Below are 27,281 nucleotides of genomic sequence, written 5' to 3' on the forward strand. Positions count from 1 at the left end.
TGTGGATACCATTGGCCTCTATGCTGATGATATGATAATATTTATGGATAAAATAGAAGAGACTCTACCACAAGTGACAGCAATCATAGATAAATTTAGTAAATTTTCCGGCCTATATATAAACTGGGACAAGTCTGCCCTGATGCCTTTATCTCATACTTCGGTTCCCTGTCTCGGGGCTCTCACATCGCTACCTGTGGTTTCCAACTTCAAATATTTGGGTATTTACATGACTCAATATAGTCGGTTGGACCTACAACAAAACATTTACCCACTGTTAGATTTGGTAAAATCTAAATTTACAACCTGGAGTAGACTCCCCCTTTCTGTCGCAGGCCGCATTAATCTAATTAAAATGATACTGCTTCCCATACTCAATTACTGCTTTCAACATGGTGCTGTACCAATACCCAAGTCATTTTTCGCAAAATTAAACTCCTTAATCACATCCTTTATATGGGGGAAGACCAGGCCCAAACTTAAATTATCTATTTTACAGAGACCAAAAAAGGGGGGTGGGGCGGCTTTACCAGACCTCTATCTGTACTACCTTGCTGGGCAGGCTAAGGCGATAAGTAAGTGGATGCCTAATAGCTCCTTACCTAATTCCGAAAGTCACTTAATACATTCTGCCCGGATTGATTGCCCATTGGGATTTTTGGAGATGGAGAAATCTGGTGCTTGTCGTCTGTTGCCTATGCTCCGACTAGCGAGATTGGTATGGAGACAAATAAAAAGAATTATTAAATTTGTGGATATCATAGCTGAAATGCCACTGTGGAATAATGGTTATATACCAGAATTACTGAATCACCCATCCACTGATTTCTGGATCTCCTATGGTGTTGTTTCGGTGAGCGATATACACAACCAGGGGGTTTTTGTAACCTTTGAACAATTACAAAATAATTACAACATCCCTAGCTCTCAATTCTTCCGGTATTTACAACTAAGGTCAGCTTTCCAGTCGCACATACGAAATGTAGGTACGGGTCGGGCGATCTCCTCTTTGCCTTTGATAGGTATCCTCAAATCACAGGGTCCTCAAGGACTCATTTCCTCTCTATATACATATTTACTATCCATGGGAGATGGGTCGGTCATCAATTCTGTCAGAGGGAAATGGGAGGAACTCCTCCCCGATGTATTGGGAGAGGAGTGGGAAGATATTCTTGAATCTTCAACTAAAGTTTCCCCTTCAATCAATAATAGGATGACCCAGTTATATATCATATATCAGGCCTATTTGAACCCGACGCGACTCTTTAAAATGGGTCGCCTGCACTCGTCAGACTGCTTACGGTGTCATATGTCTGATGCAGATTTTATCCATATGATTTGGAGGTGCCCTGTAGTTCTCTATTACTGGAGAGAGGTAACGACATTATTAACATCTTTATTGTCGATCCCTGTCCCGCTCGAACCATTGACCTGCTTGTTCGGGGTGTGGGATACGGAGACCTGGGATCATTATAACTGGGATCTTTCTCCGAGAGACGCTCTTTTTGGCAAGGAAGGTATTGGCGTTAAGGTGGATGGGTGGCTCCCCCCCGACCCTTAGAGTTTGGATTGATCTAGTGAATTCGATTATTCCATATGAAAAAACAATGTATCAAAATAGAGGTTGTCCAGGTAAATTTGAAAAGATATGGGGCAGATGGAATTCCTCTTATTGTACTCTATAGTCTGCACTGACTAGACATCTACATAGAAAGGAGTCTTTGGTTTTCGGGGACATCGCTAATAGAGCAGGATTCAAATCTGTTTTTCTTTCGGCGACTAAAGGCCCCGTCTCACACAGCGACGCTGCAGCGATACAGACAACGATGCTGATCGCTGCAGCGTCGCTGTGTGGTCGCTGTGTGGTCGCTGGGGAGCTGTCACACAGACAGCTCTCTCCAGCGACCAACGATCAGAGGAACGACTTCGGCATCGTTGAAACTGTCTTCAACGATGCCGAAGTCCCCCTGCAGCAACCGGGTAACCAGGGTAAACATCGGGTTACTAAGCGCAGGGCCGCGCTTAGTAACCCGATGTTTACCCTGGTTACCAGCGTAAATGTAAAAAAAAACAAACAGTACATACTCACCATCTGTTGCCCGTCAGGTCCCTTGGCGTCTGCTTCCTGCTCTGACTGAGCCGCCGTACAGTGAGAGCAGAGCGCAGCGGTGACGTCACTGCTGTGCTCTCACTTTACGGCAGCAGTCAGAGCAGGAAGCAGACGGCAAGGGACCTGACGGACATCAGATGGTGAGTATGTACTGTTTGTTTTTTTTTACATTTACGCTGGTAACCAGGGTAAACATCGGGTTACTAAGCGCGGCCCTGCGCTTAGTAACCCGATGTTTACCCTGGTTACCAGAGAAGACATCGCTGGATCGGTGTCACACACACCGATTCAGCGATGTCAGCGGGACCTCAACGACCAAAAAAAGGTCCAGGCCATTCTGACACGACCAGCGATCTCGCAGCAGGGGCCTGATCGCTGGTACGTGTCACACATAGCGAGATCGCTACTGAGGTCGCTGTTGCGTCACAAAACTTGTGACTCAGCAGCGATCTCGCTATGTGAGACGGGGCCTTAACTATTAATGGTTAAAGTTGTTAAAGTTGTATAATAGGTTTTTTCTTTTAAGGAACTACTGATTTACCATGTACATTCCATCACCTTTGTAACTTTTAATATGATGATGTTTTGCAACTATTTGTACTTTACGGTATAATTAATGACGATAATTGCAAATGTGTGTAATGTTTGTTTATTCTGAACTAATAAACGAATTAAAAAAAAAAAAAAAATTGCATCACAAAACATTTATTTTTAAAATATCTTTATTTAGCTCAACAAAGCATTCATTGCTATACAAAAAGGCATGCAAAAAAACTAAACAAAATATGTTTTTGACGCAGCAGTTTTGCTGCTAAGAGATGCAGAAGCCTTGCAGAAATTTCTGCAAGCAAATACTCATTATGCGCACATAGCCTAAATATCTCAATAACAGCTGAAAATTTTATTTAGTCGTAAATTAGAAAATTGCTTGCATTTACAAGCACTGTCTGACAATACCGATTTTTGAAGATGGGAATAAACCTTTAAAGGCCAATACACAAGATTGGTCCAGTCTATTTTTAATTTGACGTGCCTAAAGGTGGAGATAAGATGAGACATTGGCAAGTAAGGGAGCCTAGAATGGCAAAATAGAGATATATTCTCCTCATGGTAATGTTGGGTCTCATAGGTGGATATGCCATAAGTGATTTCCTTTTTTTGTATGGTTGTATTGTTAGAAAATATTGTACATTTTCCAACAGGGCCCCAACTATCACAGGTCTTTAATAATAATAGTCTTCCTATATTGGCTAAATGGACATTTTGGACCCCCTAGATTCCAGGGCTCAGGTGTACCTGCACCCACTATAGTTATCTCATGTCAGACAGCTGTGTCATTCGTCAGGGACACATGCATGATGGTGTGAGTGGCCTACTAATCAGAAAAGGCCCCAAGGATTGTGATAACTAGGAGGAGGTTTGCATAGCTCCTGTCTGGCAGCCATTGACCACTGATGTTGTTGTAGGATCCAGGTCTTGTGAATCGACTTGCTCATCTCTGCCCAGCATGTCATACTTCCACAATATTTCTGCAATGACACCACTTGATACTATTCTCCTATGCTACAGATAATATGGGGCTCAGATTAATTCATATCTGATAGAAGCAGTGGAAAAGATAAATGTTTTATCATATAGTCCAGGAGGTTAAGCAACCCCTCCTCTTGATAAAATGTCACAGTTACAAAACCACATAAGGAAACCATAAGATAACACATCAGAGCGTGATGTGTTATTTCTTTCTTCACTGATCGTACCAAAATAATTATAACCATGATTAAATTGGAGCTAGTCTATTTTATTTGCTGTCATATTTCTGCTCGGCCTGTCATCTCTGCAGACATTTTGTAAAACATTGGATTATTTATTAGCCTCTAGAAGCTGCAGAGACGGGAGATTTACTGTATACAAGTTGTATATTCGCCATGGGATTAATTCAGCTACAGTGAGAACTTTATTTCATTATTGGAGCAATGACTTGAATAGTAACCAACTAGACTTTAACCCAACTCGACTATAAAATCCTATATATATGGGAAAAAGCAGGTACAGAAGCCAAGTATACAGATTTCCACATTGTAGTAAGGACTATATAGACTGTCATATGTAAGAATAACGTATGACAAAAACATCCTGAATCGATTCTACAATTAAACTCTACTTAAACTTCCCAAAAATAATTTTGACTGCTCATCTGCTGATTAAGTTTACATTTTGTCCAAATCAGTCCCATAATAGTCTAGGGTGCTGATCTCTGGGGTTCTGATTCTGGAGAAGGTTTTGACAGACATGTTTTATCCGTAAAAGCAACTCTCCAATCCAAACCTAAAATTTCCCTGCATTTTATTGAACATACCTTGTGATCTCTTGATGAAAGATCCCGCTGCCAGTCCTCTTTTCTAGCTCCTGCTGCTCTTCTTCAAGTCAACACCTCATGGATGCTGGGCCTATTCAAGGGCAGTGGAGAGGGTGGCCTTGCGTCTTTAACTACAGTGTTCTCAATGGTGCTTTTTAATGCAATGACGGCCATTTTGAACAAGAACATCAAGGGGCCAAAACAGAGAAATTGTGCCAGGATGCTTCATAAGTACAGAACCAGGTATGTTCGCTATACATGTTCCATGTATAAGGACAATTTTGGTTCAACTTGAGCATCACATTAAAACCTGAGACAAAAATAAGGTCACCAAAGACAACAACATTCCCATAATGTCAGATCTGTGCTCCTAGTGATTTTCTAGTGCTGCTTCTCATCATGAAGAATCTGGCAAACAGCAACATAAACCTCGGCTTTATGAGCCTTTTTGATCAGGTAGCGAAAGTCTTTACTCCAAATAGGAGATGTCCTAGAAAAGTGGTAAAATATCTTTCTGTCTGTACTTTTTTCCAACTGTGTGTAAGTCCGCTGTGAAGACCAAATTTCTAAAAACATTTTTTTAGTTATGTAAGAATTAGATGGTAACATGTACTCACCGCGTTCATATCGATGCCATTGGTGTAGGACCAAGCATGCTGGAAATATTCCTCCAGTCGCTGTCTCAGTGGGTTGGGGATCTGATGAAAGCGGATAAACTCTTTCACACGTAACATCTGGGTGTGGTAACGGGCAGTGCCAGAGTACAAGCGCTGGATAATGGCGGATACATTGCCAAAGATACTGGCATACATGAGGGCTGAGAGAGACAAATATTAGAGGTGTAATATTTGGGAATTCAGAAATCAGCTGAGGTACTAATAAGTATGTTTCTTTGCTCCCCAGATATAACCTAAACTGAGCACACAAGGGCTTGAGCAGTTGCCCTCACTAGACTGTGCTTGGTATTACCGCCCATCCCCATTAGTGTGTAAGCTTCAATTTTTTTCATTTTGGCATCACTACATCCAGAGAGCTATAACTCCCATAATAATTTTTGTCTCATTAGGGGACTTAAGAATGCAATCAGCTGAACATTTCGATAATTCTTCAAAGAACCGAAGCAACCTTGTCTGTCAGTCTGTGCCTTTGACATGACCTAATAGGCGTTCAGCCATGGTAGGCTTTGGGAATTTGTTAGGTCATCCCTTTAGCGAACATGCCTCAGGACTCATAGAGATATCAGTTTTTCACAGATAGAACTATATTAGCCTGTGGGGCTGTTCACATGTCCATGTATTTTTTGCAGTTTGAATGGTCTATTGGCATGTCCAATTTTACTGAGTCATGAATCAAAACTCACCAATGCAATGCAACTTATCCTTGAAAAACTATTGGACAGCACTCGGATGGTAAAAACTGAAACAATGACCAAACTATGATGAAACTCTGATCAAAAACATTGATGAAACTCAGACCATTTTTTTTGAATATGAGAAAAATCACTGCCGTCTGACTGAGGCCTTAAAAGTTAGGCAGCCAGGATCAGAAGATTCTCTGATCCTGTCGGCTCCAGAGAGCGCTTACCTGTCAATCATCACTGGGCTCCATCAGTGATCGCACAGGCAAATCTTTGACATACATGTACATCATGTAGGGGTTAAGAAATTGTATGAGAAAAAAATGGCTGATTTTTGCAAAATACCTCATTTCTTGTGTAAGTGACTAGGGCTAAGATGCAATCACACAAACAGCCTATGTATACATGATGTGTACAGGTATTTTGTGGTTATTGGGGTATTAATATGTATCAAATAACAGAAAAATAAGCCCAATCTGCTAAAACTGATCAAACCAATTCCTATAGGTCAGACTCGATCTGAAGCAGGTGATTATTGTGAAGAACCACAAGGTACCACCTGATGGCTATAGCTACATTCCAGTATGGGAATACATTTTTCCAACTGTTTCTTACCTCCAATCAGCATGACACATATAGAGAAGATCTTTTCTGAATTGGTGTTAGGGGAGACATTTCCAAATCCAACACTGGTCAGACTGCTGAACGTGAAGTATAGAGCTGTCACATATTTGTCCTTGATGGAAGGCCCTGAACCCATATCAGTGTCATTATAGCTTTTTCCAATTTGGTTGGCCAAATTATCCAGCCAACCAATTTTGTGCTCCATGTAGGGTCTCTCTACGTTGCCAATAGCATACCAGATGCAGGCAAGCCAGTGGGCTATGAGGGCAAAGGTGCACATGAGAAGGAACAAGACGGCGGCCCCATATTCAGAATACCGGTCCAGCTTCCGGGCGACACGCACTAAACGCAACAAACGTGCGGTCTTCAGAAGACCAATCAGAGTGGTTGTCTGTAGGAAAAACAGAAATAATTAGCATGTTATGCCTCCTTTCCAAAAAACAAACATGAGAGTCTCTATCAAAAAATTAGATATAGGCTTTTATATTTAGGACTAATTTTTATTGTACTTACTAAAGGGATGAGGCTCACAGGGTGATAATGCAGAACAACCTAAAGACACGTCCCCAAAGAACTCTGTGAGAAATGCCCCCTTGGTAAAGACCATAAAGTTTAGCACTAACTAAAAAGGCCCATATCTCTGAAACCATATACTGCATTAAAAAAGGCAAACACTGAAATAATCAGGGGAGCAGCCTGAATAAAATAATTGCACAAACTGCAATTGTTTTGACATGACCTGGTGACAGAAGGTCTTTAACCCCTTCAGATATGGCGATTTTCCGTTTTTTGCGCTTTCGTTTTTCCCCTCCTATCTTCTCCCCACTAAAAGCCATATCTTTTTTTATTCTTTCATCAATATATATAACCATATGTGAACTTATTTTTGATGGACGGATTATACTTTTGATTAACACCAGACATTTAATCATGTTATGTACAGTAAAATGGGGAAAAAAAATCCACATGTGGAGAAATTATGAAAGAAGCGCAATTCTGCAATTGTATTTTTTTTTTTTTTATGGCATTCATGATATGGTTAAAATGACATGGTAATATGATTTTTTAAGTTGGTATCATTACATTGATAACAAACATGAATACTGTTTTGTTTAAGTGGTGATAAAAATTCAGACGTTTGTAAAAAAGAAAAAACTGCTTCTCTTGCCATTTTCTGGGACCTGTAACGCTTTCATTTTTCAGCCAGAGGAGCTGTGTAAGGTCTCTTTCACACGTCCTGATATTTCCAGTACTGGAAAAAACAGTACTGGTGCTATCCATGTCCGTGTGTCCTTGTGTAACATCCGTATGCCATCCGTGTGCATCATCAGCGTGACACACAATGGCATCTGGGAAAAGCAGTACAGTTTGTGATGTGCCCATTCACCAGGTGCTGAATCCAACTCTCATCATCGTCATCTGGTCTCACTGCGATCCGCATGACCAGGCAACACCAATGACAGTTGTAGTCAGCACCCATCGTCTGTGTATAGCGCACATTAAATAAATAAATACATTTAAAAAAAACAGCGTGGGGTCCTGCTTAATTTTCCTAACTAGCTGAGAGAAAGCATAAGACTGAGGGCTATTGTTATTTTTCTGAGAAGGGGCCAATAGCCATAAAGGTTCGCAGCCTATTAATAGTAGCTCACAGCTGTCTGTGTAGCTTTTACTGGGTAGTAAAAAAGGGGACCCCCAAAAACAGGAAGTGGGGTACCCCATATTTTTACAAACCAGTAATAGCTACACAGACAGCTGTAAGCTATTATTAATAGGCTTCGGGCTGATATTAATAGGCTGAGAAGGTGCCATGGATATTGGCCCCCTGCCAGACTAAGAACACCAGCCCTCAGCCGCCCCAGAAATGGTGCAACCATTAGATGTACCAATTCTGGCACTTAGCTTCGGCTATTCTCACTTGTCCTGGTGCGTTGACAAGTGGGGTAATAGTTTTGGCGTTGATGTCAACTGTTTTATGTCCTCTGACATCAAGCTGAGGGGATAGTAATGGTGAGGCATGTATTAATAGACACCCCCATTACTAACTCTGGAATCAAAATTAATAAAGACATACACAGAGAAAATTCCTTTAATTGTACAAATCACTCCCCGACAATAACCCTAATTTACCCATAAAACAGCTGACATCAACTCCAAAACTATTACCCCACTTCACAACACACCAAGGGAGGAGTCAAGGCTAAGCGCCAGAATTGGCGCATCTAATGGATGCATCATTTCTGGGGCAGCTGAGGGCTGATGTTCTTTGTCTGGGAGGGGGCCAATATCCATGACCCCTTCCTAACCTACTAATATCAACCTGCAGCTGTCTCTTTAGCTTTTGGTGGTTAGTAAAAATTGAGAGGAACCCATATCCTGCTTTTAAGCGTCCACTTTTTACTAACCAGTAAAGGCTACGCAGAAATCTGTGAGCAGGTATTAATAGACTGGGAACCTTTACGGCTATTGGCCCCTTCCCAGAATAACAACAGCCCCCAGCTGTCTGCTTTCCCTCAGCTGGTTAGGAAAATCAAGGGGGACTCCATGGCATTTAAATTTGTTTTAATTTATTTAATGCATTCTATACAGAGATGGTGGGTCCTGACAATCATCAGTGTCACCTGGTCTCTCTAATCATAAGGAGACCAGGTGACGTGGATGAGAGATGGATTCAGCACTAGGTACCTGGGAACAGCACAAATTGTACTGTTTTTCCCAGACATCAGTATGTGTCGCACTGATGATACACGGATGTCACCCATGTGTCATCAATGTACACGTGTGTGGGACATATTGTGGACTGTGCTACCGGCAACAATGGACATGTACATGGTCCGTGGAAACACACTGATATGTGCGCAGACCCATAAGTTTGAATGGGTCTAAGTGTTTCCAGTACATGTGGAAACTGTCACCACACTTACTGGAAACACTGATGTGTGAAGAGGGTCTATTGCTTATTTTTTGTGCCCTGAGATAACATTTTTAGCAATACCATTTTGGGGTATATGCAATGTTTTGATCACTTGCATTTTTTTTGCAGTGTTGCAGTGGCTGAATAAAAACAAAATTCTAAGGTTTTGATTTTTTTTCTCATTACAGCATTTACCTGGTTAATCAATTTTATACATTGACAGATCAGACCTTTTTGGATGTGGAAATACCACATATGTGTATTTTATTTATTCTTTTTATTTTTAATGGGGTAAAAGATGGGCGATAATGAAAATTTTATACAATTCACATTACAGAGATATACTATCACATAGAGTGATTGCAGACTTTTATCAACAGACCGCACAACCTCTTTAATATGTTCCTTGACTGCTGCTACCAAAAGGAATGGTCTTCTTTAGTTCTGTGGCACACGGACATCATTATAAACCGCAGTAGTTGAAAGTTACATTGATAAAACAGTTGGGGTCTTTGCTTAGAAGGCCAATCATTGGGGAAAGTGACATCATTTTTGCCAATATTACCCTATTTGATTAATTTAATCTCTCGAAAATTACATGACTTCATGGCATGTCCACCAAAGGGAAGATGAGAGCCTTTATCCTGTCATGCCCTAAAAAATACATCCAGTACAATCGCCAGGATAAATTCCCATGGAGTTCCTCCTAACACTAAAATGGGACATAAATGGTAGATTAGTGTTAGGAGGAGCATGATTTAGATGTGTATACATGGAAATGAGCCCGTGTGATCAGCTCTGTATAAGTCAGGTATAAAACTGTGGACCAGATCAAGGAATATAATGGGCTTTGAATAGTGTTCATAGTGTGGAAGGGGGGCAAATAGGGGAAAAGAAAGGCGTCAGCCCTGATGAGTTTCTCCTGACTTATAGCATAACTGAAATTACCATTATGGTTATCTGGGCAGCATGGTGGCTTAGTGGTTAGCCCTATTGCTTTGCAAGGAGTTTGTATGTTCCCTGTGTGTTTAAGTGGGTTCCTCCAGGACCTCCCACACTCCAAAGACATACTGACAGGAAATTCAAATTGTTAGCCCCAATGGAGACAGTGATGACAATTTCTGTAAAGTTCTGTGGAATATGATGATGCTATATAAGTAAGCATAATAAATAAATAAATTAGCTTTTGAGGACAACCTGGTCCATATGCTCAATTAGATATCATAGAGGTGGTCCACAAATTTGGTACCTCCTAAATACGGCTGGCCATATATTAGATATAACTTGTCTAAACTCGGTAGGATCGGTTAATGATGTAATGTGTATTGGCACTTCCCAACTGTCCCCATGTCCCCAGTGGCAGATGACAGGCAGAATAAGAAATGGCATGTTGGATTTTACAATGCCTAATACCATGTTCACTCAGGAGATAAGTGACTGCCATAGAGGGAATTCACTGTACGCCTTAAGGCATTCTTGGCAAAGATGACAGCAATTGAGCATGTATGGCCTTTGGTGAGCCGATAATGAGGGACAGTTTTAGATAAAGTGGGCCCAAATGCTAATATACTGTACCATCACACAAAAAACATTTAGGTTGCATTTAAGTGAGCTGAGTTCAGGCCATTAAACCAGTGCGATCAACAATATTCAAATAGTTTGGTGTTTGTTTACTGGACGCTTTACACAGGATGATGAAGAATGGTGGGCACAGAATGATCACTAATAGATAATTACAGTTAGGTCCAGAAATATTTGGACAGAGACAACATTTTTCTCATTTTGGTTATAGACATTACCACAATTTAATTTTAAACAAAACAATTCAGATGCAGTTGAAGTTCAGACTTTCAGCTTTCATTTGAGGGTATCCATATTAAAATTGGATGAAGAGTTTAGGAGTTTCAGCTCCTTAACCTGTGCCACCCTGTTTTTTCAAGGGACCAAAAGTAATTGGACAATTGACTCCAAGGCTATTTCATGGACAGGTGTGGGCAATCCCTTCATTATGTCATTCTCAACTAAGCAGATAAAAGGCCTGGAGTTGATTTGAGGTGTGGTGCTTGCATTTGGAAGGTTTTCCTATGAAGTAAACATGCGGTCAAAAGTGCTCTCCATGAAGGTGAAACAAGCCATTCTTAAGCTGTGAAAACAGAGAAAAAACCCATCCGAGAAATTGCTACAATATTCGGAGTGTCAAAATGTACAGTTTGGTACATCCTGAGAAGGAAAGAAAGCACTGGTGAACTCATGAATGCCAAAAGACCTGGGCGCCCACGGAAGACAACAGTGGTGGGTGATCGCAGAATAACCTCCATGGTGAAGAGAAACCCCTTCACAACAGCCAACCAAGTGAAGAACACTCTCCAGGAGGTAGGCGTATCAATATCCAAATCTACTATAAAGAGAAGACTGCATGAAAGTAAATACAGAGGGTTCACTGCACGGTGCAAGCCACTCATAAGTGTCAAGAATAAAAAGGCTAGACTGGACTTGGCTAAAAAACATCTAAAAAAGCCAGCACAGTTCAGGAAGAACATTCTTTGGACAGATGAAACCAAGATCAACCTCTACCAGAATGATGGAAAGAGAAAAGTATGGCGAAGGCTTGGTACAGCTCATGATCCAAAGCATACCACATCATCTGTAAAACACGGTGGAGGCAGTGTGATGGCTTGGCCATGCATGGCTGCCAGTGGCACTGGGTGACTAGTGTTTATTGATGATGTGACACAGGACAGAAGCAGCCAAATGAATTCTGAGGTATTCAGAGCCATACTGTGTGCTCAGATCCAGCCAAATGCAGCAAAACTGATTGGTCGTCGTTTCATACTACAGATGGACAATGACCAAAACATGAAGCCAAAGCAACCCAGGAGTCTATTAAAGCAAAGAAGTGGAATATTCTTGAATGGCCAAGTCAGTCACCTGATCTCAACCCAATTGAGCATGCATTTCACTTGTTAAAGACTAAACTTCAGACAGAAAGGCCCACAAACAAACAGCAACTGAAAACCACCGCAGTGAAGGCCTGGCAGAGCATCAAAAAGGAGGAAACACAGCGTCTGGTGATGTCCATGAGTGCAAGACTTCAGGCAGTCATTGCCAACAAAGGGTTTTCAACCAAGTACTAGAAATGAACATTTTATTTAAAATTATTGAATCTGTCCAATTACTTTTGGTCCCTTAAAAAAACAGGGTGGCACATGTTAAGGAGCTGAAACTCCTAAACCCTTCATCCAATTTTAATGTGGATACCCTCAAATGAAAGCTGAAAGTCTGAACTTCAACTGCATCTGAATTGTTTTGTTTAAAATTAAATTGTGGTAATGTCTATAACCAAAATGAGAAAAATGTTGTCTCTGTCCAAATATGTCTGGACCTAACTGTATGTCTCCATACAGTGTTATCAGCAGCACATCTGCAGTTTACACCAGCCGGATGTGGATGCTACATACACACACACAGTATCTGACACAAACATAGTTTGTTACACACATATATACACATAATCAATATTACAAACACACATTTATATACACACACACATACAGCACACACACATATATTCCCCGAGCACAAACATACACACACAAACGTACTCAACAAGCACATGAAAATACACATGTATATAGACACATGCAAAGAGCACATACACACATGTATACACAGAGCACATACATACACACTAGAGATGGGTGAAAAATTTGATTGGTATTAAATTTCACTCAAATTTTACAATAATCCGCATTCAGCAAAATTTTTATTTTTTTTGTAATTCGCTTTCATGCAGATTCAGTAAACCGAATTCAGCAACAACAGAGAAATGAATCCTAATAGACCATCCAAGTGTTAAAACAGTAAAAAAAAGTCCTTATATTCACTTCAACACTAACCTCCTCCTCTCCTCATGTCACCTGTCCGATCGTCACAGGATTTTCAGATTGTCGCCACTCACGCTAAAATTTGCAAGCCTCTCCTGCTGGGCTCAAACTTTTGGGTTTGACTAGACTGGTGAGTGTTCTTCACATGCTTTTGCAAAGGTCGTGATGCCATGACGAGACAGTCATGGGATCATGACATCATCGTGTGTGCCGTGAACTTTGCAGGCGCATCGGCAACACACCCCACAGCCTAGTCAAACATAGAAGTGCAGGACTAATGTGAGCGGCGGAAATCTGAAGATGCGACGAAGACGGAATGGGTGACTGTGAGAAGCGGAGCATCCAGCATGGTGAGCAGTAAGTATGTGAATTTTAATTATTGTTTACATATAACGTTTATTATGCTCTGGGATCTGGAGAGAACCCAGGACATAATAAAGGACATTCAATTCCTGGAAAATTACTTCTTTGCAAATTTAATTTCCTGGGAATACTGCACGAACAAAGAAATTCGAATTTTGCTTGATCTGATCATCTCTAATACACACATATGTACAGTATACAGGCTCGGACTGGCCCACAGGGGAATAGGGGAATCCCCGGTGGGCCCCTGTGCAGATCTAGGCCCCCAACCTTACTGTATGGGCAGTACTTGTCATAATTCACTTGATTCTCGTTGTACAGAAAAAAGCAGCATCCCATCATTCATTGAACAAACTACCCAGTTTATTATTATTATATAGAGATATAGGTACATTTATGAACCAGGGTCATGTAGTATTTGCATGCAGGTGAAAAGTGGGCCCCAAAGTCAATGTTACTGGTGGGCCCTTGGCACCCCAGTCCGACAATGAGTATATACTTATAGAACACATGCACACACACACACACATGTATACAGAGAGAAAATACACACATACATACAGTCACATTTATACACAAAACACATACATGAAGACATATGTATACACATAGCACATACGTACAGACACATGCATACACAGAGCAGATACATACACACATACACCTATACATTCACACACTATAGAGGACTTACCAGTCTGTCTCCTATTCTTCAGATCCTCTAGACTCCCGCAAGGTTCAGATCTTGATGCAGTCTCAACAACAGAAACTACACTAATAAAACCGAACAGCTATCAATGTAGTTTCTGCTGTAAACGCTGGGGGCCCCTAACTGAGCGGTGGCTATGAGCAATATCTCCTCCTTAATGTCCTGCCGATAATAAGGGTTACTCCCTCAATAATGGACTTGATCCAGCCATGTATTACATACTTTGATGGTTTCCATTTAAATAAATGGTTGCAACAAGAAAAATGTCGTTATTTACAATATACACTGATCGCCAGGATTTACAGGCTCTGGACTCACAGTAATCAGCTGATCAGAACTGATCACTAGTCATATTATTGACCTGGCTCCATTTTATGTATTTTCTTAGGTGGAAAAATTTTCAAGCAATGTATTTGAGCTTCAATTTCACAACATTTTCTCTTACCTCGTCTGAGCCCGTCCTATAGATAAGAAGATCAAATGGAATTGCCGCTACCATATCTATAAGGAACCAGCCTTTAAAATAATGGATGGCGATCTTGGCAGGGTGACTGACAACCTCATCATTTGTGTTGACGTAGGTGGTGCGGAAGTTGATGATAATATCTACAATGAACATTATGTCCACTATCAGGTCCACGATGTCCAGGGGGTTGCAGGAATAGCCACATTCCCAAGTTCTTTCTTCATCCTGGTCGTTCAGCAGAAAGGCCGCTGAATATGGGGTAAAGATGGCGGTATAGATGACCAGCAGCAGGATTAACCAGTCCCACACTGCTTTGAAAGGGCTGTAATGGAGGATGGTCCATCGGTGTATCCGCGGTGCCTGCAGCTTGTACTCTGGCAACACGTCTGCCCCCAGGGAAAGGACCTGTGGTGGTGAGAGAACAATTATTGAGCTTATGTCATGTATCTCATTTAATGCTACTTTGTGACTCATCTTCACCCATCATATGCACAGATGTGAGAGTGCACACGTCACTAAACTGCAGAAATATAAATGTAGGTTACACAGTTATATGATGATGCGAATTTGTAAAACTATAGATGGAGACTGATTTGCACTTCTCTCCCCACAACCTGTCCATGATCAATACTCAATTAAAGGGTTACACTCATGTTATAAAATAGGTATAGGCAAATAGACCTTGAGCTTGTAACGCTGGAAGGTAACAGACCTAAACAGGATTCAGTGAGTGGGACAAGAGAAGGGTCCTGAGCGGAAGTTTCAGTGCGCCAGTAGTGGAAAAAGGATGCCAAACCGCAGAACAAGTAGATGACACTTGTTCATCAGGACTGTAATGTTAAAGCTGGGCTGGGTTTGTGGAGACTTAGGGAGAAACAGCAGATATAAAGAACCCTGATATATACTACTAAAAAAGGAAACTGTGGGAATAATGCCTCAAGTTGCAAAGGAAACATTGCTACGACTGTGTACCCGCTATCCCTTGTATATAGCCCTCACCAAGTTACCATTCAGTAAAGAGTTTATTTTTCAATGGTGGTCTCCCTCATTGCACTGTGAAACATCTGGTCCTGGTAAACCAGCAACAATGGTTATATGTTGCCAACAAGGCACACAGTTATATGCCCTGTTATATACCCTCACAGCACAAGTCCACACACCCAGCCAGGATCTCCACTTTCATGTAACATGCCAGAGCGCCACATTAGACAACATGAACAAAAGCCATTATTTTTGCATTCACTTACAAAGGCAAGCCCATTGATAAGTCTTGCCCAAAAAATGGTTTGTTTTTTTCGAATGTGCATGGTCCGAGTTATCAAAACTGATAGAAGCTTCTGCTTTATTTCATTAACCCGTTCACATGTATGGGCAACTGCTGTTCATAAAACAACCCCATAAAAGCACACATACCGCAAACGCTAACGTGAGTAAGGTGTTACTTCTACAGATTCTGTCCAGTGATAAGTGGTACCAAATATCGGCATCTATTGTATATTTGTGATATGCACCAAGAATATTTCAGTGGATCATATTTTACAAAAAAGAGTATGACACAATACTGAATGAGGATGAGATGCAATGCCAGGCACAGACGATGGACAATAGTGGCACTATTGTAGGGGCTTTCTACCTAATCTTGTACCCTCTTGTTGATGTAAAGTAGCAGGTTCTGAATTATTTGTGAGACATTCCTCATTAAAGTCCTCACTATTTCGGCTCATTCACACATCCGGTTTTTCAATGTAAGAGAAAAATGGTCCAATTATTCTGATCAGACCTTGATCATAATGTAGACTGAGTGTCATCCATTTTTCTAGTATGTGGTGAAATAATAATAACAACGTTTCTTCACCGTCTCTATTCTGACAGTCTGGTTAGATTAACGTGTGCACAACCAAATATGGTGCACGGGTAGGTTCCCAAACCGTAATCAATAAACAATACAAAACCCGGCACTCAACTTAATGATGAGAAGAAATGAAAGATTTATTGTATCCCAAATCCAAAAAACGTTTCGGTCACACAACGGGACCTTCATCAGTAACTGAAACAAGTGTATACATACAATCAAAACAAAAAACAAAATTGGGAGAATACCAAAAACATAGATGATAACAGAAAACCAAAGTATATACAACATATGCAATGCCTTATGCATATGACTATGGCAAATGATGATAGTGAATAGGTACTATTGGTGTAAATTGGGATAGTAGCTGGGAGCAAGTGACTATATGACCTGTCTGGGAGTAGACATACAGACTGAAATGAGGGAGTGGATATAAAAGAATTTCCACACACAGGGACACTCTGTTTCCCAATTAAAATACCAGGTTATAGACTATGTACTACCACCTAGGCGAGGTGGAGACAGAATCACTTTACTTAAAAAGAAAGAGGCTTTCTGGATACACATTGTGGAAACCCTCTCTCCCAGAGGCCTGAAACGTGATTATGAACTTATGGCGTTTGTATAATTTATACCCTTGTTATCTTGCACTGTTATTAACTTGCTTTTCTCTGTCCCTCTAGAGTCGTCTGTATTGAATTGCCGACACAATGGATCACGAGCACCGTTCCACCCACTCGCCATCACCTTGCTCAGGATTATCACGTCCCCTTGTTTTTGGTTATTATTAATACCATCTGCCTAAATAATAGTCTATTCCATCACAGCACGAATTGTACTATCTATTTACCATTATGACAGTAAAAGTTTTTTCTGGTCCTATAAATTATCACTGGCCTGTCTGGGTTTGTACATTTAGGTCTTAATACCTCTCTCCTTTATTCCGTCATGCTCAACTAGTTGCTTTCTACGCATTTTTTCATTCTACATGGCGGTGATACTCACCCAATCATTTCATATAAGGCAACTGCCAAACTATTTTTCTCTTGTTTTTACACCAATTATCCATAGGGCTCTATGGTCTTTATGTGGCTACTGTACACATAACCCCCTATATCCAATAATGTTTCCCCTGATGTGCACACCGTATCTGCCCGCTACACACATAACCACTTGTACCACAGTATGAGCGACAGATATGTGCGCCATAGCCGCCCCACAATTGCGGACATAACATCCTTTATCATGCACTTAGCCATCCATACCTTATAATGATTACAACTGACATGCGCACTTAGTCCACACACAACAGTTCGCACACTGGCGACTGCTGACATGCGCACTTTAGCAGCTGTCACAGCTTTGCCACCTCCAAAATGGCGATTTTAAATCACCGCTCATGCGACCTACTCCTTCCGGTATGTCACTTCCGCCCATCCCTGTTCCCTCACTGGGCGGCATTGCGCCGCACCTGTCTTCTCAACTGACGCCCTCCCGGCCTCTGTCATTATAAATACAGCCTCACGGCCCTCTCCCCACACCAACTATTCAGCGGTGGACGCCGCGATGACAGCCTGTGTATAGGTAACTACTTACAGCTTCCTCTACCACCTTTGTAACATATGAGTTTACCAGGGTCCGTGAAACAGGTTTCATTTTCCTTAGGCTGTAGCCTCTCTTCCTCTGTTGGACATTCAACACTATATTGACTAGAGTTCTCCTGGTAGGTACATAAACATTTTTGCTTCCTCTGCTTTGGACTTTCTTTTATATCCACTCCCTCATTTCAGTCTGTATGTCTACTCCCAGACAGGTCATATAGTCACTTGCTCCCAGCTACTATCCCAATTTATGGTATGTATCTTTCCATCACTGTACTACCACTGTGCCGCATTATAGGTCACTCTTCAACACCAATAGTACCTATTCACTATCATCATTTGCCATAGTCATATGCATAAGGCATTGCATATGTTGTATATACTTTGGTTTTCTGTTATCTATGTTTTTGGTATTCTCCCAATTTTGTTTTTTGTTTTGATTGTATGTATACACTTGTTTCAATTACTGATGAAGGTCCCGTTGTGTGACCGAAACGTTTTTTGGATTTGGGATACAATAAATCTTTCATTTCTTCTCACCATTAAGTTGAGTGCCGGGTTTTGTATTGTTTATTCTGACAGTCCGTGAAAATCCAAGTGCGGTCTGACTTGTTTAATGGACCCATTGACTTGCATTGCCGATTTTGATCCAAAGCTCTGATCAAAAGTTGGACATGTCTCTGTGATTTTCTGAGGCTGTGAAAAACCACAGACGTTAATGGCCAAATGGATTATCATAAGTACAAGGGCTGTCTGCGTTTTTCAATACCGCAGATCAAGGGCTGGATCAAAATCGAAAGTGCAAGTCAATGGGTCCTTGGAAAACTCAAGTCCCACTCAGATGACAGCCGAGTGTGGTCCGATTGTCACGGACAGTCAGAAAGGAGGATAGACTTTTTTTTATTTCTCAGTGTATGAGAAAACTGGATGATCCTCGGACCACACTGGAGCCACGCTCAGGTCAAACTCTGGTCAGAATAATCAGTCTGTTTTCCTTGTATATGGAAAAATTAGATGTGTGAATGAGCCCTCATTCAAAGAATTTGTTCAATAATCCCAAGAACCAAAGGAACTGGAAAAGCAAGAGTGGTCTTTCTCTTGCCCATGCCGGACATAGAGATGCTAATTCTTATGGACACAGTGCAAGAGTCTGCAAAGGGCATTGGAAAGGCGACTGGATGCTAATTAATCCCAATCAATGTGGGTGCCAGCGGGGTGCATGAGTTTTGTCAGCCAGGCAGAAGCTCCCTTCCCCCAACCCCTACAGCCTGTGATTAACCCCTATTCACCCTTGAGATTGAAAGCATCGAACTACCATAGAAATTAAAGGACCTGTTAACTGCTGGAGAGGTTAGGACCCAGTACGGAAAGATTAGAATCGTGTCATCTTCCATTACATGTGCCATATTAGTGAGATAGATCTACATGGCATGTGCACCATATGACGGAGCCGTAGGCGGTCTTGTCAGAAAGAATGCAAATATATATCACTAGAGTAAAAGGGATGAAACGTTTAATTGGTTTATATTTTCCTGTGTGCCTTCCACGAAACGGGCCCTACATGTATGATTATGAGCTTGCCGGAGTACAGATAATGTATGATAAGCTCCACTGAATACATGAAGTACATACACTGTCAGTACGCTGCGGTTATGTAATGCAATGCCACTTATATAACTGATAATGAAGGTATTGTGATCTACCATTGCGGATTGTCCATAACACATTACTGGATTCTATGTAACGGGGATCTCCATGTGGTATATAAGGTACTCTATCCGTGGGATATAACATAAATGTATAGTAGATGTGTATCTCATCAACCTGCATCTGTCTTGAGAACGGTGCAACTATCAGTGAAGAGGTTGTCCCTTTCATTTGTATGGACCACATCTCCACTATACAGCTCTGGCAAAAATTAAGAGACCACTGCAAAACTTTCAGTTTGTCTGATTTTTCTCTTTATAGGTATATTTTTGAGTAAAATGTAAATTGTTCTTTTAGTCTATAAACTTCTGACAACATGTCTCCGAAGTGCCAAGCAATAAATTTTGTAATTTTTTTCTGACAAAGAAAAATGGTCAATATAAAAAAAACCCCAGTGCTTTCAGACCTCAAATAATGCAAAGAAAACAAGTTCATAATCATTTAGAAACAACAATACTAATGTTTTAACTCAGGAAGAGTTCAGAAATCAATATTTTGTGGAATAACGATGATTTTTAACCACAGCTTTCATGCGTCTTGGCATGCTTTCCACCAGTCTTTCACACTGCTCCTGGCGCAAAAATGTAAGTAGTTCTTCTGTTTGATGGCTTGTGACTATCCATCATCCTCTTGATTACATTCCAGAGGTTTTCAATGGGGTTCAGGTCTGGAGATTGGGCTGCCAATGACAGGGTTTTGATGTGGTGGTCTCTTAATTTTTGCCAGAGCTGTACATGATAGATGTAAGTCCCATCAACTACACACCTTCATCTATTATACATTTATAGCATATCCTGGAAATATATCTCACTTGTTCAAGATGCGAATACCCCTTTAAGGTACTTGAATCATAAAGTATCTTAAAGGGAATCTGTCAGCAAGATTTCACCCTCCAAACTAGTTATATGTGCACTTAGCTCTTTCAAAGATAAGTCCAGCAATAAGTTTAGATGTCCAGTCCGTTCCTCCATTACTGAGAAATCAGCATTTGAATTGATATGCAAATGAGGCTGAAGGGCTATGGTAGATCTGAACCATTTGTCACTCCAGCTCTATTTCCCACCTAGGGCTGCCTCCTTCTGCTTGACTGATGACTCCTTTACCTGATGTCACATAGCATAGAGGGTATCAGTAAACCAGGAGGAGGCTGCGCTAGACAGGGAATATAGTTGGTGTGACCTAGGCTTCAGATCTGCAGCCTCATTTGCATATGTATTCAAATGCTGATTTCTCAGTAATGGAGGAACGGACTGGACATCTAAAGTTATTGCTGGACTTGTCTTTGAAAGAGCTACATGAGCATATAGTTTGGGGGTGGGCGGAGAGGGTGTATGTGAAATTCTGGTGACAGATTCCCTTTAAGTAAGATGTGTGGATATGCCATGAATATACACGATGAGAATGCTACTTTAAATTTATTGTAGAGGTTAGAAATCTGTCTCGTAGGTGAGTATAATAAAAGCTATTTTTTGTTTTATGGAGAGCACATTGGGGACATATAGACAGTATTCTAGTATGCTATCACACAGGACTTACAGGCGCTGGCCATACTTTACATGGGAAAAACCTGGTGACAGGTTCCCTGTAAAATAATAGTTTGATAACAGCGGCATAATTTTGCAGGTAAAAACTTGCCCTTAAAAAATGCACAAAAAACCCCAACAATCTTGTCATGCCCCTGTGGGTTTACAAATAAAATAACTGTTTACTTTGAAAACCTCATAAAAGTGGAACGGACACAGACAGAAAAACAATTTAGTTACTCTGCAAAATATGCAACATGCTCTGTGCTAAATACTAGCCATAATGCTGCCATATTACTTTAGTATTCGGTTCCTGCAGTATGGGAGCACTGCCATAGTATCCAGGCCGGGTAAGTTAGGGATAATGATAACACATGGATGCACTGCCCTATTTATTACAGCACAGTGCTGCCGTCTCCCTAACTACTAGGTCTATTCATTGCTGAGCACACAATATATTGTTACTTTATCCCTTTAAATGTGTCCATACATAATTCATCTGTTCTCCATGTATTTCTGGCTGCACACAGACTCTTTTATGTTACAGATAAGAATCACTAACTGAACTGTAAAACCCCAGAAAGACCATGTTTTCTTTTCTTGCTTGAGGAAGACTTAAGACAAACAGGAAGGGAACTTTGGGGTGCACACTGAGGATCAGGAGGAGTGGGGTGTCACCTACCTCCCACGCACCCACAGGTAGATTTAGTGTGGTCAGCGACAGATCAGAGCCAGGATGAGCTGTCACTATTCAGAGATGCTTCTATGATCTTATGCTTTCCACAACAGCTCATCCCACAACCCCTCCTACTGACTCAATATAGCTCTGTTGTCATATTCGCCCAAGTCAAAAGGGGGGAGAACGGTCTGTGTCTAACAGAAGACGAAAGAGGAAACTGGTGGTGTTAACTATTCAGCTGATGAGCGTGCAAACACAACACTTCACAGAGAAGGCACGGGATATGTGCGAAGAAAGGCAAAGCGGAGGATGGTGGCGAAACGGTGCCAGGCTGCAAAGCTGTGACAGTACCACTCACTTACCGGCTCCGGCGGGGTTTTTCGGCTCATACTTCATGTGTTTGGGTGACTCTCAGACACATTCGCAGCTCTGCCCTACGTCACATCACTTCTCCAAACACGTACAGCCCTTGCTTTATCTGTTTCTGCATCAGCAACCAGCACCTCTGCTTTCTTTTCTAAAGTGCTGTGTGCCACCTCTGCATCCTGATCACTGTGTTCAGAGGCTTATGACACAGGAACTGTCACTTGCGATAAATACGAATTTATTTTTTAACCAAGTGTAAATGCCGCTATTCTCCTGAATCTGACTTTGTTTTTCTTTTGTTCCTACGCCTCTCCGTTCCTGAGATATGACCCCCCCTTTCCTGCTGTATATCTACTCTTTATAGACAAATGAGCGTGGTCATGAGCTCCTAGATGGGGATAATCTTGAGGACCTCGCCCAGTTGTATAAATAATTGGTTATCTAGACCCGAGTTAAAGGGAACCTGTCACCCACAAAATCGATGGTGAGGTAAGCTCATCGGCATCAGGGGCTTATCTACAGCATTCTGTAATGCTGTAGATAAGCCCCCGATGTTACCTGAAAGAGGAGAAAAAGACATTAGATTATACTCACCCAGGGGCAGTACCAGTACGATGGGCGTCTCAGGTCCAGTACAGCGCCTCCCATCTTCATTCCATGACGTCCTCTTCTGGTGTTCATGCCGCGGCTCCGTAGCAGGCGTACTTTGTCTACCCTGTTGAGGGCAGAGCAAAGTACTGTAGTGCGCAGGCGCCGGGCCTCTCTGACCTTTCTGGCGCCTGCGCACTGCAGTACTTTGCTCTGCCCTCAACAGGGTAGACAAAGTACGCCTGCTCCGGAGCCGCGGCATGAACACCAGAAGAGGACGTCATGGAATGAAGATGGGAGGCGCCGGAGCGGACCTGAGACGCCCTTCGGAGCGGGACCGCCCCTGGGTGAGTATAATCTAATGTCTTTTTTCCACTTTCAGGTAACATCGGCGGCTTATCTACATCATTACAGAATGCTGTAGATAAGCCCCTGATGACGGTGAGCTTACCTCACCATCGATTTTGGGCGTGACAGGTTCCCTTTAAATACCTATTTGACTATATATCAGGAACGTAGAGATGAAGGATAAAAAGAAAACTTCCAGATTCAGGAAAACACCATGTGAAAAGTACATATTAAAGGGATAGTCTAAAGCTAAAGGTGATTTTTATACTAAATGTCTATCTTTTTAATTTAATAATTGAATCACTTTTACCATATACTTTTATACAATTAAAAACAACCTATTGTTCCCTGTCTCTTTTTTTTATACTTCCAATGCTGTCTCATTTGAGAATTCCCAGTGCAATGAAACATCATAAGTGGAACCGAGGCTGTGGTCACTGACCCAGTTGCTGTCTTCACCCTGAAGCGAAGTGTCAGTGACATTTGTTTAAGAGGCTGGGCTAGTGCCCGCTTTACTGAGTATGTGCAGTTGTCAAATCCCAACACATGCTCAATATGCTCTACCTCCTCTATATTTCTTTAAATAGCACTCACATTACAATCCCTTGTCAGCTCTAAAGATAAGTGACGAGCCGTCAAGAGTGTGCACAAACATAGTGTTTGACAAGTGTGACCAACTTTTTACTATAGATGCTGCCTATGCAGCATCAATAGTAAAAGATAGAATGTTTAAAAATAATAAAAAAAATGGTTATACTCACCTGCAGACAGTCGATCTCAGCAGCGGCGTCCGTTCCTATAGATGGTGTGTGTGTGCAGGACCTTCGATGACGTCGCGGTCACGTGAGCGGTCACATGAGCGGTCACGTGACCAATCACAAGACTGCGACGTCATCGCAGGTCCTTCACACACACCATCTATAGGAACGGAAGCGGCAGCGTGCACCTGAGAGGCGAGAAGACTCCGGGGCCATCGAAGGTGAGTATATCACTATTTTTTATTTTAATTCTTTTTTTTTTTTTACCAATTATATGGTGCCCAGTCCGTGGAGGAGAGTCTCCTAGCATAGCCCCATGCGGAAAGTAAGCAGATCAATGCATTCCTAGGTGTGCGGAATCCCCGCAATTCTGCAAATTTAATAAACATGTTGCTTTTTTTTCCGCGATGCGATTTTTTTGCGGAAAAAAATGCAACATTTGCACAAGAAATGCGGAATACACTGTAAATAATAGGAGGCATATGTAAGCATTTTTTTCGCGAAAAAACGTGAAAAAAACGCGAAAAATACTGAACGTGTGCACATGGCCTCACTGTGCTTTGAAAAGGAGAAAAAAATAGCAATCGGGGGAGCAAAGACCAGCCAAATCCCTGAAACTGACATTAGTGATAACTTCCCATTGTAGGGAGGTGACATCTGTTTCAGGGGCTGGGTTGGCCTCTGCTCTCACTGATTGCTGCATTCTCTTTTTTACAATGTGCCATGAAAGTAAGCTCTCTTGTCTGCTCATCACTTATCTTTAGATCTTGTGAGGAAATGCAATAGCAGTACGCATTCAAAGGAATATAAAGAAGAGAGAGAACGCGTACTGAGCATGTGTAAGAATTGACAGCCAGCACATGCTCAGTAGGATGGACTAGCCCAGCCCCTGGAACAGACATTGTTGATGAAACTTTGTTTCAGGGTGGGGACTGCAGCTGTGGCAGTGACCACTGCCCCGATATGCTGATGACATCCCATAGAGTATTCCAACATGTACTAGGGATTCTCAAACTGTCATCAGAATTTTAAAAAAGCAGGAAATTAGAGTAGAGAAGGGAATGGTAGGGAATTTTTAATTGAAGAATATTTGAAAAGTGATTGGATTATTACATTACAAAGCTAGACATTTAATATGAAAATCACCTTTGCTTTCGGAAAACCCCTTCAAAAGTACATTTTCCTATAAGTTACCTGGAAATGTAAATCCTGGAGGCATCCAATCCTGTCCAGTTCTTTTCTCCTATAAAAAACACTAAAGTCTGGTAATCAACCTGAGACACCACGATTACGTCACTAAAATCACCGTGGAGCTAGTCGTAAATAAATTATATAATGAACCTTTTTCAGTTAATTCTTACTTGTGTCGCTTCCTGGAGAACTTGGGAGAAGATCAATATGGCTACAACTATGCTCCTCCTTAGGGTATGTGCACATGGAGGTTATTAATGTAGCAAAAAGGTGATATGTACTTGCAGGCTGACCCCTGGGTTTCTGGGTCCCATGGATTTGCAGATTGAACTTCTGCAGAGCCACATGCAGATTATCCCCATTTAATTTGTGCAAAAACCTCTTTAAGTAACAGGCCACTTATTAACTTATTTTTTAAAATCTCAGAGGAAAACTCCACAGTTGTCTAAATGCCGGTGTGAATTTCTCATTGTTTCCAATTTGCAGACATTTTGTGGATTCATTCTGATTGTACACTGAAATCCATTTGTAAGGGTACATAGTTATAGTTAGGCTGGACTCGGTCTAAAACATCCCCTGGTGGCCGAGGGGTAAGCTGGCTCCCTGACAAGACTCTGACAGACATCAGATCTTAAAAATAAGTTGAATTTTATTTTCAGTTCTTCCAATATAAATAAATAATATAATATTCCAGTAAAAAATCTTTGAATGTAGAACTTGAACAGGGAACAATAATGACATCCAATACAGCATCCTCCGCCCAGTAGTGAAATACGGTGCACATAGGCCTGCAATACCGCCTGCTTCCAGCCTCCTTCTAATTGTCATAGCGTACATACCGGTTTCAGTGAGGCCAAATCCTTTCAAGTACGGTCACTACTAGTCTACTTCACGCAGGCCACCACACCAATGTTTCCTCAAAGCAGCCCAACAGGCACCAGCCCGTCTCACTCAGAATTGGGACATTCTTAGTAGGGGCTGCAATGCTGTTTGTGATCCATAATTCATTTTCTCCTTCCCTCAAGGAAACAGAATAACAACAGATATTTATGTCCCTTTTTTATTTTAGAACGGTTTTGCACATTTGTGTGTCCTTTTATTTTTCTCTTTTTATAATTTTTATTGTAGGCACTGTATATTTTTATATTAAAGCTTAAAATCTTAAAGGAATCTATCACCAGGTTTTTGCTACCTCATTTGAGAGCAGCATAATGAAGGGAAAGAGGACCTGAATCCAGCAATGTGTCACTTACTTTACTGGGTGCAGCAGTTGTGATGTAATCAGAGTTTTCTCTGCTGTAAAAAGCTTCCCCCGCGCACACCACTGATCAGCAGATTTCTATGTACATTGTATATTGACAGTATGCTGCTAATCAATGCTGGGGATGTGGTCGGATCAGGTGGCACTCAGGCAGCTAGTCCGGTAGTGATAATATGCTCATGAAACACTGATTGTATTGAAACAACAGCACACACTCTAATAAGTGACACATCTGTGTAATCAGTGTTTCAGCCCCTACCTTATGCTGCCCTCAGATTACATAGCAAAAACCTGGTGACAGATTCCCTTTAAAACCCTAGCAATGCTCCTTGCACCATGACTTGATGCTGGTAGATTGGAATACATTTCCCGTGACTGGTTCTCTGTAAGGAATGGAAAGTAACTAATGAAAAAATAGTCGTAAAACCATTTTAGAGACACTGTGGAGGAATCACATTTAGACATAACGCAACAAACACATGTGAGCGCGGGACATAGAACAGGCAGAAAAATGCTGTGAGTTGTGACACACGGAATATAGGAATGGCTGGAAAGAATCTCATGTAAACAAGTAACTTAAAGGAATTGTCAGAGAGGAGTGACGCTTCCCAGAAACACTGCAGC

General features: G+C 41.4%; 1 protein-coding gene across 1 annotated transcript in view; it reads right to left on the reverse strand.

Annotated features, from left to right (window-relative positions):
- The window catches only part of KCNH6 (potassium voltage-gated channel subfamily H member 6), a 297,423-nt gene that overhangs the window by 25,258 nt on the left and 244,884 nt on the right, over window positions 1–27,281 (reverse strand). Inside the window, exons 4-6 of the mRNA XM_077252667.1 lie at window positions 14,763–15,188; window positions 6,439–6,838; window positions 5,084–5,283 (exon numbers count right to left, since the gene is read on the reverse strand). Of these exons, the coding sequence (XP_077108782.1) occupies window positions 5,084–5,283; window positions 6,439–6,838; window positions 14,763–15,188 (1,026 nt within the window). The remainder of the gene's footprint in view (window positions 1–5,083; window positions 5,284–6,438; window positions 6,839–14,762; window positions 15,189–27,281) is intronic.

This window comes from Ranitomeya variabilis, chromosome 4, assembly GCF_051348905.1.
Source record: "Ranitomeya variabilis isolate aRanVar5 chromosome 4, aRanVar5.hap1, whole genome shotgun sequence".
Lineage (NCBI taxonomy): Eukaryota > Metazoa > Chordata > Amphibia > Anura > Dendrobatidae > Ranitomeya > Ranitomeya variabilis.